The following is a 17,022-nucleotide window of genomic DNA, read 5'->3' on the forward strand; positions in this document are numbered from 1 at the left end:
TCCACCAAATGCCTCCGACAAAAGGCTGATACTTTCAGCAGGATAATGACCCCAAACACGCATCAAAATCCACAAAGAAATAGTTGAGGGAACACAATGTAAAGTTGGGGGCTGGGGTGTTGCAGTCTCCAAATTCGAGAGTAGCTCACAGATGAACATCCAGAAATACAGAGGAACTGGAGTGGTACATGATCCCTCTCCAAGTGTTCTCCAACCGTGTAAAGAATTACAGAAAGTAGCTCTGCTTGTTCTCACCAGCGGAGGCTTCACCAAATATAAATAATGGGGGTGCTAGTATTTTTAAAACCTATGTTTAAAAAAAACAAAAAACAAACAAACCTGTTAAACAAAACGTATCTTTTGTCCAAAATATAATTTGTGGTTTATTTAATATATTGATTTGAGCTCATTTTCATTTTGCTTGGGCTTTGAGTTGATATTGTTGCTGAGCATTTTGTCTGGCAGGACTACAATTTGCTGGTCAGTTTGCGGAGATTTCACCACTCAATGCTGTGAGAGAACAGACCCCGCACGGCTGTACGAGCCCTGAAGCTCTGAAGTCCTGAAGCTTCGGTTTAGATCACATTGCAGGCTCTCTGGGCTCCTTCTGCCTTCTGAAGAGGCCCTTGTGCTGTTATGAAACAAGCTGAAGAGCTCAGAGCTCAGACACTAATTCTCCAGCTCAACCTGGATGGTGGGGGGGAAGAGAGGCAAAGTGGGTGAACGAGAGCTCCAGAGAGAAAGAGAAAGGTGGTGGGGGGCATTATTACCAGTGTTCGCTCGCTCGCTCTCTCTCTCTCCTGAGCTCTGTTGGCAGTGCCCCCCTTCTCTGAATGTCAGCTTAGCACACACAAACATTCCCCCCGAACACAGCGGCCATCACCCAGGAGACTAAGCCCTTTCAACAGCTGTGTTATTGCTGGAGCTGCGCCAGACTTGGCCCTCCAGACTGTGACGGGGGGGGGATTTTTGGGGGCATTCACAGCAAGATTCTACTTTGTTACCCCAGTGGGTTGGGGGGCCGCCGATATCCAATATGTTTCATGTGCATATCTGCATTTTTTTTTTTTTTAAATACAGAAACTGGGACTAAATCCACCACAATCAGTCTTTTAAATCAGGGTTAGGAAGTCTAACTTTTACCTTCAAACAGCCTCCACATACTGGACCTCTCATGGTATGTGACATTGCTGTGGGGGGGTTGGTTAGCAGTGTCGTAAGTGATGCAAAAAGCATTTAGGACACCTTTGTCCCACCTCAGCCTGTGTTATTTCAGAATTAAAAAAAAACAAAAAAAAAAAACACTTTCATGGTCACCAAATAACTGAACACAGAGCACAATTTTCAAGCCATCATTCAATAAATGTCAAACCATATCTGACAAATGCTAACCGATGAACAGTGCAGCTAACCAGGAGAGAGGCGTCGGTTAGCATTAGCTTAGCTAGTGTAGCAGCAGCTCTGCTCACCACAGAACATGTTCGGTTCTGGCTCACTAAAGCAGCGGCACAAGGTTAGAGGATAACGATTTAAACCTGAGGGAGTGAAGTTGAGCAACTGGAGCTGAATCAACAGAAAGGAGAAATTAAGCCTGTTCTGTGGTGTTTGTATCTGTAGCATTTTGGCTAAGCTAATGATAGCTGAGTTAGCATGCCAAACATGCCACACAGCACAGCACAGGCCCAGTCCCAGCTAACTGATGATAAATGATCTTCGTTTACAGGATTTCTGAGAGCGCAGAGCCGAGTGACCGGTGTTGGAGTGAAAGCTGAGCGTGTTCCGTGGCGAGTGGAGCTTCTAGCCGTCGCTGAGCCGCTATCACACTTAGCTTTTCCTCGGCTCTGATTTTTCCCCTCTTTCTATCGGTGAGCTCCCACACCTCCAATCAGTGACCCCTCTAAAATCTAAATGTGTTTATTTGTATAGAAATATAGAAATTTGACATAATTCTGAAATACCAGCATCATTTTTAAACACTGAGGTTTACCTTATTACATCATCAAATATCAGTTTCTAATATTGATCAAGTGTAAACCTCTGTCCAGTCATGATCATTTTCTGTAAGCAAATATCTGCGGATTTCACTGCTATGGCAGTGTGTTAATATCTGTTTTTCCCTTTTCCCCCCTTAATGTTTTCACTGTTCATTAACCTATATAGATATTTAAATATCAAATTTGTTTTTTATGCTCTATAAACAGATATTATCCACAGTATGTGGCAAAGAGGCATGATTTCAAAAGTTAAGAAACCGGTCTAACTATAGCTACATTCACATTACAAGCCTCATTGCTCAAATCCGATCTCTCTGACATGATGGTTCACACTCGTTTAGGTAAGTGACTCAAATCTGTCATTAATGTGACGAACCGGCATCCTGAAATGACCCTCATGAGCTCATCCTACTCAGTAACGTCACGTGAATGAATCACGTTCATCATCAGCACAAACTAACGAGCAGAACGAGCTTCGCTGAGAAGATCATTAACTCTGATCAGCTCTCAGCTTCATTATTAGAGCGAGACGAGGGAGAAAAAGGTGAGATGTGTTGTTTTTCCACCATTTACTGGCTTTAACTTCAGTTCGGCGCTGCTGCCATGGTAACGCTGGATGATGGCGCACGCGCAGTGGAGAACAAGGACATGAATTCCGATCTGAGCGCCACGTTAAGGCCACATGGCTACAAATCAGATATGTATCCGATCTAGGACTAGATATGAAAGGGGCTCAGGTTGGATTTGAAAAGATCAGATTTGCGTGTCACACAGCCCTGAAAACATCAGATCTAAATCACATTAGGGCAAAAAATCGGATTTGTGCCCCTTCAACCTGGTAATGTGAACGTAGCCATAGTCATAACAAGCACAAAACCACACACACACACACAACAAGAACAAAAAAAAACAAAACAAAACAAAAAAAAAAACAACCCTAATAGCATGCTAATGTCTCGGTAGCTAGCTAGCTAACTTTCCCGTTACACCTTAAATAGTCCAGCATTACTGACACTTGAAGCGCCAGAATGTAACTGCTGCACCAGGTTGAATGGGAGAATTTGAACAAGAAGCTGGTGAATATCTGACTTCAGCTTCATATCACTGAAGAATTAGGTGATAAATAATTGCCCCCCTCTTTGAAGGCATATGATGCCCTAAATGTAACTGAAGCCCAGCAGTGAGGAGCTGAACTTTACCCTCCTCTGCTGTCACTGCAGACTGGTTAATTCTAAAAACTGGCCTGTATTCTACACAGGAAGTGGTAAATTCCAGCCATCTCAAACAAACGAAGACACTCGGTGAGTTGACTCGTGTTTGGCAAACGATGTAAACACCAACTGAATCTGTAACTTCCCATCAACCTGGGAGCCCAATTAACCCAACCTTACGAGCACAACTGTTGACATGGATTGAGGTTTTGCTCACGGAGGCGAATGCTCTGAGAGACAGACCTGGCAGAAGATCAGAGGTCTTCAGCCCTCGTCACTCAGACACGCTCAGTAAACATGAACATCTGGAGGGGAGGAACTTCTAGGAAAGGAATGAGGCGGCATCCAACAGCGAACAACTACAACTACAAAACAACTGAAAATTACTCGGTTCACATAAAAAGAGAAGAAGATCTTTAGGATTAATACTTTTGAATGAAGAAAAAGAGGGACAACTGTAAAGATGAACAAAATGCTCGTTAATGCCCAACTCTGAAGTAACACCATGTATGTATGATTTGCTCTAAGCAGATTTTAGCACGGCGGCTATTAAGCCAAGCTAACATTTATTTTCTCCCACCGTCAGTGCAGTACACTTTAAAACATTTTGTGTATGACAGCAAGCATTCATGAATCATCTGCCAACTTTATATAGACATTGTGCAGCTTATTTTTTTGGCTGGGATTTGCAGATTTCCAGCCTCATTTGTTTCTCTCTGTTACCAAGTAGCTTGATTTTATTGACAGAGTTTAAAACAGCGTGTTACTTGTTACAGTCGCAATTACTTGATTTACAAAAAAACAGATTTGATTACAATCTACATTCTCAAGGAATCCGCTTAGTGATTAGTGTGTAATTTGATCATAAACAGGCTACCTGCAGGCTCATTAAAAAGCCGTGTTTGGCAGGCTGAATATTCTCCACAAGGGGGAGCTATTGGTTATTTATGCAGTCGAAGCTATTGGCTGTTTATGCAGTCGAAATTCAATAGGAACACACATCTGTTGGATGGGCTAAGCAGCTGTTTTGGCATTGCTAGTTAGCCAAGTTAATGTTGTAGCCTACACCACTATAGCATTGCTGAAGTTTATCTAAAGGATTTCCTAAAAACATCTTTCCCAGTCATATATATATAAATGGGGCAGTCATGGGCTGGACGTTAGGGAAACAGCCTTGTGACCGGAAGGTTGCCGGTTCAATCCCCTGAGCCAACAGTTCATGACTGAAGTGCCCTTGAGCAAGGCACCTAACCTCCAACTGCTCCCTGGGTGCCGTGGATAGGGCTGCCCACCGATCCAGCAAGTGTGCTCACTGCCCCCTAGTGTATGTGTGTTCACTAGTGTGTCACTGCACGGACGGGTAAAATGCGGAGGTCTAATTCCTCTGTGTGCAAAGCACAGTTGGCCAATGGTTCTGAATTCTGAACTGAAAAGTAATTACTGTCTATAATCCAGGCTTTTCCAATACCATGTGCCGATAATTCTCTGATGCAAACAATCCAGAAAATCTATGAGAAGGAACAGCGCTATACAGCTAATTAAGACACGGTCAGGGTAATGGCTTTCTTTGCAACTGCTCTTAACCCTAAATTCCTAAAGCTCAATAAGAACACAATTTAGTCCACTGTGAAGTTTCCTGAGATCTCAGCACTCAGGCACTGCAACACCATTTGAAAATGTCCTGTTTAATCATTTGCACCATTCATTATACATTAAACAGTAAATAAAGAAATGAAACAGCAATTCATCCAGATGGACGAATCACAGTCTTTGTCATTAAGATCCAATTCTGAGTGTTGGAGCATTTTTACCCCCATAAAACTGAAAACTGGAGGATTGTGTCTGAGCCCCTGCTGGGTGCTGGTACATCCCAGTGAAAACAGCACATCCATCATTGTTAGTCCTCTCTCAGCGTGTGAGAAATTCAGTCTGCTTTGGGCCAAAAAGGGACATTCCTGTGGGTACTCATGCGCTGCCTCTTAAAATCCTTACAGACAGAAGACCTATTCCCTATTCTCCCGAGTCCTATTTCCTATTATCACAATTAATGACCATTCTAAACTATTAAATAAACCTCTTTTATCCTGACAACAAAATATACCAAAAAAAATTAGCTGTTCAGTGTCGTCGGAGCATAGATTCAAGTTCGAGTCACTTCATGAGAGTTTGAGTTGAGTCTCGAGTTGCTTTCTCGCAGTAAATCTTAGTAGCTCTCAATATATGGACACAGTTTGAGCTCAAATAAACAAACATTACTCATCACCACATAGCACCAGCGTTTCGTAAGACCCCCGACGTGTCTCAGAAAAGTGTTTTGTTTTACTCAAATGCATTTGCGTCAACCCATGAAAACTCACATTCCATTTGACGCAACATAAACATACAGTTGTGAACAATAATGACTGCGGAACATAAATGCAATCAAGCAAATTTATTGCTGTTACGCGATTATGTAATAATCTAAGAACAGTATTGCAGTAATGACGACACATCACTGCAGCCAAACTGCAGGCAAAGTTATACATGTAACGTTGGAAATGAAATGTTTTACCTATTTACCACATTAAACGTTGATGATCCTGTCCTCTGAAATTTCACAAGTTTTTTGTCTTGAGTAAGAGTTGAGTGGTGAGTCACTCAACATAAGACTCAACTCCCCTTTTCTGTCTAGACCAGGGATCGGCAACACGCAGTTCCAGAGTCGCATGAGGCTCTTTTGCGGCTCCACAGCAGAATTAGATTCATAGGTAAAAATAAAATAATGTAGATAAATAATACAGTGAAATAAAGCTCTGCTGATCGTTCAACACAGTTTAACAAGAAATGGGCTTAAACACTGGAGTTAATGTAGCTTATAACTGCTAATTCACCCTTTAACCCTGGACACTGGTGCGCAGACTGCTGGTCACATAGCAACGCAGACAACAATCTCACCTAGCTAGTAGCTATTAAAAGAGAACAATTTAATGAGAATGGATTTATGGATTATGGAATGGTTTTATAATCACTCTGGCTGGTTTCCTGATACGTTTAACCTGCAACGAGAAACTGACAAACACTAAAAATTCGCAAAGCTGAATTTAGCTTCTTGTTTGAAATTTTTCAGTTTCACCTTAAACAGTACAGCAGTTACATTCTGGCGCCATTGGCACCATTTAAGATGGATCGGTAAAATCTTAACAAGAAGCTGGCAAATGAGAAGCGACTTCAGCCTCGTAAAAAGTCAAGCATTGACAGACATTTTACTAGAAACTAACGTTCCACTTTGCAGAAAAGTTTCCTGCCGGAGATGTGAGAAAAGCAGCTGTAGCTGAGCTAAAGCTTAAAGCAGAGCAAAGTAAGTCTGTGTTTTTTGTGTTTATTTTTTTTTAGTCTATACTAGTACATCAGCACATATTGAGACATAGTTATAGCCAAGATGGTAAAATGGACATAAAATATTGTGGCTCCCAAGGTGGATTGATTTTTGTTGAAAGAACAAAATGGCTCTTCTTAATATTTGGGTTGCGACCCCTGGTCTAGACATACACATCTTGTAATTTATCAGTCTAGCAGCAACAAAATATCGTCCTCAACTATCACACACAAATGCAAAAAACTGCTTAATGATCACAGCAGGCCAGGCCGATTTTGTAACAGGGTTATCCACTACGCAGTCCAACCGCATTAAGGGTTGCATTATTGCTCGGGTCTTCCACTAATTGGGCTTTACACGCTCATACTCAGCAAGAATTCATATGGATTTATTCAAAGTGGAAAACTCACCAATCTGGTTGTACATTTTGAAGGCAATGTCGAACTGAAGGATGACCAGTATGAACTGGAACCAGGGACTCATCTCTTTGTTAGGCATAGGAATGTGCACAGCGAAGACGATGTTGTTGGCCTCGATCCTCTTGGCCGTGGCCTCATCAAAGTCTCTGATTTTATGACACTGGTTTGGACCCCAGGGCATGAACCACTTGCTCTGAGAATGGCTTTTCGCGTTGTCCACACACTTTGTGGCCATGTAGTGGATGGCAGTGGTGGGACTGGGAGCTGCAGAAGGAAAAGAAATGAAACTTAATCCTTAATGTATCAATATAGCTGAACAGAAGTGATTTACAATAAGTCAGGAATCCACAGGTGAAATTCAAAACTATAAAAACATTAAGTGTAGTCTTCGTTCTGCTCACGGTAAATGAGCCTGAGCCTGATGGTGGGCAAACACATGAACTTTGGACATAGCTGCAATACAAAAGTTAGTGTACAATTTATTTTTTTCTAATGCTAATAATTTGCGCTTTCCATTTCACAGAAATTCTATATACTTCACATTTATTGGGAACCTAATATCTCTACATATCATGCAAATAATTAAATTAAATGGATCAATTTCATGATCAATGAATGGAAAATTCCCAGGGCGAACAGGTCTGGAGTGAAGACCCAGACTAACTCGATCCAAAAACCTCCATGAAAAACGAACACAGAACATCGTGTACCCTGCCTGGGAGAGGGTCACCGGGACCTACCCCTACGTAACCCGGCCGGGCTCAGCCCGAAGAGGCAATGTGGGGGGACCATGTGGGCCCACCACCCGCAAGGTCCAGCATGGGGGAGTGGTGCAGTGCCGTACAGGCAGTGGGAGATTGCAGGGGGGCCCTTGGTGGCCTAGGCCCCTGCAGCAGAAACTGGCTCTTGGTACGTGGAATGTAACCTCACTGGGGGGGAAGGAGCCGGAGCTTGTGCGGGAGGTTGAGAGGTACCAACTAGAAATAGTTGGGCTCACCTCCACCCACAGTATCGGCTCTGGAACCAAACTCCTGGATAGGGGTTGGTCCCTCTCCTACTCCGGGGTTGCACAAGGTGAGAGGCGCCGGGCGGGTGTGGGGATACTCACGAGTCCCCGGCTGGCGGCAGTACAGTTGGAGTTTGTCCCGGTGGACGAGAGGGTCGCCTCAATGCGTATTAAAATCGCAGAGAGGAAAACTCTGACTGTTGTGTGTGCTTATACACCAAACAACAGGTCGGAGTATTCGGCCTTCTTGGAGCAAGTGGGCGGGGTTCTGGAAAGGGTCCCGACTACAGACTCCATAGTCTTACTGGGAAACTTCAATGCTCATGTTGGCAATGACTGGGAGACCTGGAGAGGCGTGATTGGGAAGAACGGCCTGCCCGATCTAAACCCGAATGGTGAATTGTTATTGGACTTCTGCGCCAGGCATGGATTGTCCATAACGAACACCAAGTTTGAACACAAGGATGTTCATAAGTGTACATGGTACCAGAGCTCCTTGGGTCAAAGGTCAATGATCGACTTTGTCGTCGTTTCATCTGACTTGGGACCATATGTTCTGGACACTCGGGTGAAGAGAGGTGCTGAGCTGTCAACTGATCACCATCTGGTGGTGAGTTGGATCAGATGGCAGGGAAGACTGAGGGTTAGACCCGGTAGGCCCAAGCGAATAGTGAGGGTGTGCTGGGAACGACTGTCGGAGGCCCCTGTTCGGAATGATTTTAACTCCCACCTCCGGGAGAGCTTTTCTCATGTCCCGGAGGAGGTAGGGGACATAGAGTCTGAATGGACCCTGTTCAAAACCTCCATTGTGGAAGCTGCCAGGCGCAGCTGTGGCCAAAAGCTTGTTGGTGCCTGTCATGGCGGTAACCCAAGAACCCCCTGGTGGACACCGGTGGTGAGGGAGGCCGTCAAGCTAAAGAGAGAGGCCTTTAGGGACTGGATGGCCGAAGGACTCCCGATTCAGCAGATAGGTACCGACATGCAAAAAAGGTGGCAGCTGCAACGGTGGCAGAAGCAAAATCCAGGGCGTGGGAGGAGTTTGGTGAGGCCATGGAAAAAGACTTTCGGTCGGCCTCAAGGAGGTTCTGGACAACTGTCCGGCGACTCAGGAGTGGTCGGGGTGACTGCGCCCAGGCTGTATTCAGCAGGGGTGGAGAAACTCTGACTTCAAATGAGGATATTGTCGGTCGGTGGAAAGAGCACTTTGAGGAACTCCTTAATCCGGGTGACATGCCTCCCTCACGGGAGTCAGGGCCAGAGGCCTCTGGCGTGTCAAGCTCCATTTCCCTGGTGGAGGTCACTGAGGTAGTTGGCAAGCTCTTCAGTGGCAAGGCACCGGGGGTGGATGAGATTCGTCCGGAGATGCTTAAGGCTCTGGATATTGTGGGGCTGTCGTGGCTGACACGCCTCTGCAATAGTGCATGGACCTCGGGAACAGTACCCTTGGACTGGCAGACCGGGGTGGTGGTCCCTATTTTCAAGAAAGGGGACCGGAGGGTGTGTGCCAACTATCGGGGTATCACACTGCTCAGCCTCCCTGGGAAAGTCTATGCCAAGGTGCTGGAAAGGAGACTTCGAAAGGACTTGCCCCAGGTGGAGGAGTTTAAGTATCTCGGGGTCTTGTTCACGAGTGATGGGAAGAAGGATCGTGAGATCGACCGCAGGCTGGGACAAGCGGCAGCAGTAATGCGGTCGCTGTACCGGACTGTAGTGGTGAAGAGGGTGTCTGTTTACCGATCAGTCTACATCCCGACCCTCACCTATGGTCATGAGCTGTGGGTAATGACCGAAAGAATGAGATCGCGAATACAAGCGGCAGAAATGAGCTTTCTTCGCAGGGTGGCGGGCTACACTCTATTTGATAGGGTGAGGAGCTCAGCCATCCGGGAGGAGCTCGGAGTAGAGCCGCTACTCCTCCGCATTGAGAGGAGCCAGCTGAGGTGGTTCGGGCATCTGATCCGGATGCCCCCGGGACGCCTCCCGGTGGGGGTGTACCAGGCACGGCCTACCGGAATAAGACCCCGGGGTCGTCCTAGGACCCGCTGGAGGGATTATATCTCCAAGTTGGCCTGGGAGCGGCTTGGGGTCCCCGGGAATGAGCTGGAGGAAGTTGCGGGGGACAGGGTCACCTGGGATTCTCTGCTCTCCCAACTGCTACCGCGACCCTATCTGGACTAAGCGGTTAACGATGATGATGATGATGAAGAATGGAAAATTCAGTGATCATGAAATATCACATAAACTGATTTTAGCTTTAGTGGTATTGATAGATAACAAAAAACTTAACTGTTATATATGTATAATTTGTTGGGTGTGTCAGATTCTGTTGAAAGGCACAACAGTTTAAAATATATATACTGGGTCCAACTGTTATGTATCAGCTAATACTGACAAACTAAAGCTTTTCTAGTATAAAATTAAAATTTAAACTGTATAAATGGAAAGTTAGCATCCAATATTACTGGTTATGGGAATTTTCAGCCCCCTGAAAAATGTCACTGGCCACAAAATTTTCAGCCAGATCCTAAAAAACAGTACATTTCTGTTCTGGAAATCCGGTTAGCATTTACAATAATGTGTCAGGTTCTCTTTAGTGTAACTTTCTTGTAACAATAATCCAATCAAACATCATATCTGCATGTTCGAGACGTTGTTTTAGAGTAGAATAGATGCCCTCAGGAAGTGCGGGTTTATTTGTTTAAATATTCATCTACTTTTAGATTTATTAATGCTAACAAATAACATCTAATACTGTGATCTTGTGAAATATTTGGAAGATACTGTAATAGAATTCTCTCAGCACCACCCAGCACTAAATCTATACCACCTGTTAAAAGAGAGCGCTGAACCCAATGAGACAGCACGACCCGTCTGAAAGCAGGGAGTCATTAGCACAATAAAGCAGGGCTGCTTCTCCTCTGGCATTGAGGAGGCCGGTCACTGCAGTGTGAAGTGCCTGTTAATACAACTCTTCCCGGATCACCAATCACACCTGAAGTCTATAAACCTCCAGGAAGCAGGAGATAATGGGAAACAGCTCATGTGCCAGAGGCTCAAACATGACAGTCAAAGCAGCCTGGAGGGAACTTTCCAGAACATTCAACATCCTCTTTAACAAACATAAAGCACCCAACGAACGACGCATTCTGCACAGTTAAATGGTAAACTAATGTAAACAAAATGCTCAATTCTAGAGAAATATGCCGAGTCAGAATTGTTCACAGTGGTGGTGATAGGAACCAGACGTCCACCTCTAAAAGCTCCCTCACAGAAAGTTCCTACATGAAGTGGTTATGAATTCACTGCCTGATGACTGAGACACTGTTTTATGATAGTTCTGAGAGGATTTTGAACCACATTTTATTAAATATTTATTTAATCATCATCATAGTAAATAAAATGTCTATATTTGTGTTGTAGTCATGGTGAGTCTCTACAATCAACCATCGCACACCAAACCACTCTAAATGAGTTTTGTTAGATTTGTTATATTTCTTCTTAATTCCTATCCAGATTAATTTAGTCACAATTTCTTTGGTTTGTGTTTCGGTACTGGCAGATATGTTCATGAAAGACATCGAATTTCGAATTTCAGAACTGTTGTATTGGTGCATCCCTATTAAAAAACATTTGTTCCAAGGGTAAAGAGCCAAAAAACTGCACACCAGTGTATTTTATAGTGGTGTGCATTGATCTGAAGGCGTCAATTCAGCTGCATCGATGTCAGAACACACCTATAAACTAAACACTATATTCTTATTATCTATAATCATATTCTTATTGTCCATAACTGACCACTGTGTAAATGGTTTCTCCATTTATATTTCTGTATTCAATGTATATTTAGTTCTAATTCTAATGCACTAAAAAGCTTGACCACGAGTTGATTTTACTATTGTTATCCCAGGTGGTTGCTAAGACATCATGATGCACTGAATCATTTCCTAAACAAGCATAATCAACTGAAAGTGAGGTCACTGTTTTAATGAGTGATGGACCAAAATGGAAATTCTTGGCCAAAATCACACTGGACTGAAATCTAAAACCTAAAAATGCTGACAACAAATAAATAGAAGGGGAAGTTTATGAACAAACTAAATCGACTTGACAAAGCAGTTGCCATGGCATCCCAGATGGTTGCTTAGGTGTTGCTTGGCCATAGCTATGGTATTTCAGGTGGTTGCTAAGGTGTTACTGTGTTGTCCCAAATGATTGCTAAGACAGTGCTAGGTCTTTGCCATAGTATCCCAGGTGGTTGTTAATGTGATGCTATGCTATTGCTATGGTATTCCAGGTGGTTGCTAAGGTGTTGATGTGTTGTCAAAAGTGATTGCTAAGACACTGCTAGGTCATTGCTATGGTATTCCAGTTGGTTGCTAAGGTGTTGCTAGGCCATAGGTATGGTATTCCAGGTGGTTGCCAAGTCATTAAGGCTGTTTGTGACGATGCTCCGCCGAACCCCATGAGGAGACACGAAGTCACCGGGTAGATTGTGACTGAATGGGTGTTGGAATGCAGTTGCAGACTGAAGATGTGACAACTCCGGATGATTCTTGGCAATCAGTGAGATTTATTTACATGGTGGAAACACACAAAAGAAAAACTGTACAAACAAAGTAAGTGGTGGGTAAAATGTTGACCTGACTCGATCAGTCCAGGTAAGGAGTCTTAGGCCGCAAGGCCATGGGACTATATTCTCTCCAGCTTGGCTCTTACTCCCTTCCCCTCAGTCTCTTCACAGTCTGAGGTGAGTATCATCGAGCCCCCTACTACACCTTTCCCCTACCTCTTATAGGGTTAGCCCCACCCCTGCATCACCTGAGCTAAACCATTCCACTCTGCAGGGGTGTTGCTGTCCTATAAGAGTGGATTAAAAACAAGGGTAGATAAAATCATAATCTCACATCACCAGGCCTTAATGTATGACATTACCGGCAAGATGTTTCACATGGTGTGCAGATTTACTAGTCTATCTCACTCTGTCTTCTGTAACCTAGGTAGAGACATCACCCCTCTCATGAGCTAGCCGTGGGCCCTCCGGCACACTCATAAGTGAGCTCCGTCTGCTCTGCCTCCCTTTGCTGCTGGTGTTAGGAAACAGACAACAGGTGAGTATTACTGGTAGGTGTTCAGGTAAGTATTACACACACACACATATAGTCTCTGGTGATGGGCAACACGTTTGCCTCATCACACTGTTGTGATTTTTCTTAACATTAATTTCCTAACTACGTGTGAACAAATGCTGTATGAAAAACGTTATAGTGCAGTATGTGTATCTGCGATTGGTCCCAAAAGCACAAGCACATTATTCCTATATAGGCACTACAATCGTGCAAAGTTTTGTGCTTTTAGCTCAAAAACTGAAGCCCATGAAAAAAAAAAAATGGTATAAAAGTAGATTAATAAAACAAAGAACAGCAAGTTGGCTTTGTCAAACCTCTTGATATGTGGTGTGATTAGACATTGTCTGATATTCTCCATAGAAACCATTAAATAGTTCCACATAGCCAACATTTTTTCTGTTTATCTGCTGCTCAAAGTCTTTGAATGTATCTGTACTGACCAGCACAGGAGAGCAAACAAAAACAGTGTTTCTAATACTGTTGCTTGTTTTTTTTTTTTTACAATTAACATGATTTATAAAGGCACAGATGAATTCCCATTTAATATTTTTTTTAAACAAAATAGTTACAAAATAGTACAAAATAGTTTTTTGTTTATTTTTAGTTAAGATTTCTGGCCAAAAACTGCTCAAAGACAGCACTTTCAGTTTTCGATTGATCCAGGTACGTTCTCTGTGAATGTCCCAAACTGCTAAGACAAACTAAATTAGCAATACTGAACCCCTCAGAGTTCGTGCATTCATTGACCCACAATCCTGGGAGCAAACACTCTCCAAATCTCCACCCCGAAGTGTCCGAAATAATAGAAGGCTTTCGGCCCAGTGACCTCATGCCGTGTTTAAGTTGTCCAATAACAGGGGAAGCGGCGAGCCTTTCTACTCAATTACCCTGGCTGCCACCGGCCACCGACCAAACACAAAGAAATCCCGCTTCATTAAATCAATCTCAGGCAAACAAGCTAATTTATCAGCCGCCATCCAACTTTCTGTGGAGACTGAAGGCGACTTCCTTCCTTCACAAAAAGAGACAGTAGACAGGCCTCAAAGTTAAAGGGGGGTTCCACCGAATTTTCAGAACAACTCAATCCTGGAGAACTAATTTAATGTGAAATGATGCATTGTAGAGAAATTTATTTACAGTGGTGGTGATAGGAACCAGGGGTTGCTATATCTACATCGCAAATATAGCCATTTTATTCATCATTCAAAACACCCAGTGACGCTACAATTATGAGTTTTATGTGTAATAATGAAATAGTCGTACATCTGAAAGAAAAAAAAAGGGTACTATTATGTCTTACAACATATCTCCATCATGCATACATATTTCAAAAATATGTTTAAGGCCAAAACTTTACCTCTAAATTTTGCGCATTACACAAGGTCACTTTGGGGTGCACTTCACACTCAGACGTCTGTTATGAACGCCTCTGGTGAGTGTCTCTACAGTGGAGCATTTCACATCAAAACAGCCTGAATTACCTTATTAACATCTTTATCTTAATTATGCAGCAATTCTGACAAAAATTATAGAATTCGTCTTTAACTGAATTCACAGACACATTAGTGCATTCTGGTAATACTTAATATTAGGGATGGGTGATATGGGAAAAATGTTATATCACGATACTTCAAGACATATTCACGATACACATTAGGATTTGTTTTTCTGAGATTTATAAGTTGGAACAGACAAAATAGAAACTGTAACGGCACATTTAAAACAGTCATAGTAATAATAATAATAATAATAATAATAATAATAATAAACCTACTACAACGATTTTTATTCAATGTTTCGCAAACTGCACTCCAATTAAACAGGCCTAATTATGCTCTCTTTGGTGTTCTTTAACCCTCTTCTGCGCACAATATGAAAGCAATTAAAAGTACATTTAAAAAATATTCAATTCACTTTTCACTGGTGAGACCAGGCTTGTGGCTGGCCAAATCCATTCCATTGTCGCACAATGTTGCTTCTAGGCAACAAACATATTTCTGCTAATTCTCATAACAAAAAAAGTGATACTGAATGTTGAAAAGAGGTATAAAAGCATAGACAGTATGACTAATTACATGCTTTTTATTGACATAAACTCTTCCCCTTATTGTTAACCCTATTGCATAATGTTATCATAAAGTGAGGAAAATGGGTTTGTTGCCTTGAGGCAACATTGTGCAATAGAGGGTTAAGCACTAACAGTACCCATAATGTGCATCATGACAATTTATCACAATAACAGTAAAATATATTCATATTGTTCACCCCTTCTTAATACTTCTACTATACTATTATTTCACAATTTGCTGGTTTATTAAGTTAAAATGAAATAAATGAAAAGTGAAGGATTCACCCAAAAGATTCCGAACAGCCACAGGACACGAGAGGTTTCTGACAGCTCCCAGTCCTCTAACGAGGTACTGTAGGAACTCAAGCTGGAGATCTGAGAGGAGAGCAGATCTGAAGTTTCTGAGATTTGGTTAACCATTTAGTGGGTGAAGGCTCAGCAGTACAAGCTAGAAGCTGCTGTTGTTGCTTCTCCAGTCTGGCTAGTTGTGGGAAATATGAGGTCAATAAAGGACTTTCTGAATGTATACAACGTATTTTAGTCCATGTTTAACGTCCTAGCCTGGCAAACAGCAGCTCTAGTGGTGGAGCTGAGGGAACTTCCATACTTCCATGTTTGCATGTGTAGGTTGGAGTTCAGGAAGAAAGCAGTGCAGAAATGAATCAGAGCAAAGAAGACGAGAAACTTTAAAACGAGCACCAAAGGGGGTGTCAGTGAAGAGTTAAGGGTACAGTGAGTAAAAATCACCCAGTTAGCAAAAGCAGTAACTTTTACGAGGCTGTGTTTGGCCTCTGTTTGGAATTCCTCCGTTCCACCTTAAATGGTGCAGTAGTTACATTCAGGCGCCACAATGTAACTGCTGCACCATTTAAGGTGGAACGGAAAAATTCCAACAAGAAGCCAACTTGAGCCCATTGTAACTTTTTTTTCTCCCTCAATTCCAGAAAGATCTCTCGGTAGGCCAACTCTGTGTTGTGTTTAAAGCCATCTACACTTCATCTGGAGCTCATGGAACATTATTCGCAGAGGTGAAAAGCGCGCAAAGCGAACAAAAGAGCCCAAAAATAGCCAACAAACTACTCACCAATCAGCCCTCCGACCATGAACGAAAACGCCTGGAATAAAAGCAAGATAACTCCAACGATCACCAACTTCTTGGTGCTCATGTTCTCGATAATCGCCCCGGCCATGTTTACACGCGTAAATCCGTCGTGCACAGCGGCGGAAAAGAGGAGCAAAGTTAAACGACAGGGAAGAGAAAGAGAAGTAGCTGCATCCAGGTAGAAGAGAGGAAGGAGTGAAGCAGGCAGAGCCTGCCTTTCTTTAAACCCGAGCTATAGGGGGAGGGACCGCATGACCACCGGGCATCTGCACCATGGCACTGTTGGGGACCTTTAAGAGCCAAATTAGTGCACCATTGCATACATAGACAGTATATACCATTGCATTTACGCAGATCGTCGGCCTTCTGTTCGTTATGAGCGACACAAGAGACTAAGACGGCAGATGAGAGGTGCTTTTAAAGGGGAACTCCGACGCCTTTTCAAAAATTCAGCGTAATTAAGTGTTTAAGAGGCAAACAAAGTCGTGCAGAGTGTTTGGTGTGAAATGCACCGTTTTGGAGAAATGAAGCGGTTAAGAATTGCTCACAGTGGTGGTGGTAGGAACCAGACGTCCGAAGCATTTTTAGGATTAAAAGCTACTGGCTTTGCTTTCTAATTTGCTTAATTGTTTCCAAATGAGGCCACTAGTTTTCTGTAGTGCACCTTTAGATCCCATAAGGAAACCAAATGAATTTAGAATCAGCCACCTGTTACCCCCCACACACCCTTCATGTACCTCA

The 17,022-nt window shown here is 43.1% G+C and overlaps 1 protein-coding gene across 2 annotated transcripts in view; it reads right to left on the bottom strand.

Annotated features, from left to right (window-relative positions):
- Positions 1-16,507, bottom strand: part of LOC118797032 (protein wntless homolog) — a 62,420-nt gene extending 45,913 nt beyond the window's left edge. For both annotated transcript variants that reach the window (XM_036556241.1, XM_036556242.1), the window contains exons 1-2: positions 16,264-16,507; positions 6,971-7,243 (exon numbers count right to left, since the gene is read on the bottom strand). In XM_036556241.1, coding sequence (XP_036412134.1) covers positions 6,971-7,243; positions 16,264-16,369 — 379 coding nt within the window. In that variant the 5' untranslated portion in view covers positions 16,370-16,507. The remainder of the gene's footprint in view (positions 1-6,970; positions 7,244-16,263) is intronic.
- Between the last annotated feature and the right edge of the window lie 515 nt (positions 16,508-17,022).

The sequence above is a fragment of the Colossoma macropomum genome, unplaced genomic scaffold (genome assembly GCF_904425465.1).
Source record: "Colossoma macropomum unplaced genomic scaffold, Colossoma_macropomum, whole genome shotgun sequence".
Lineage (NCBI taxonomy): Eukaryota > Metazoa > Chordata > Actinopteri > Characiformes > Serrasalmidae > Colossoma > Colossoma macropomum.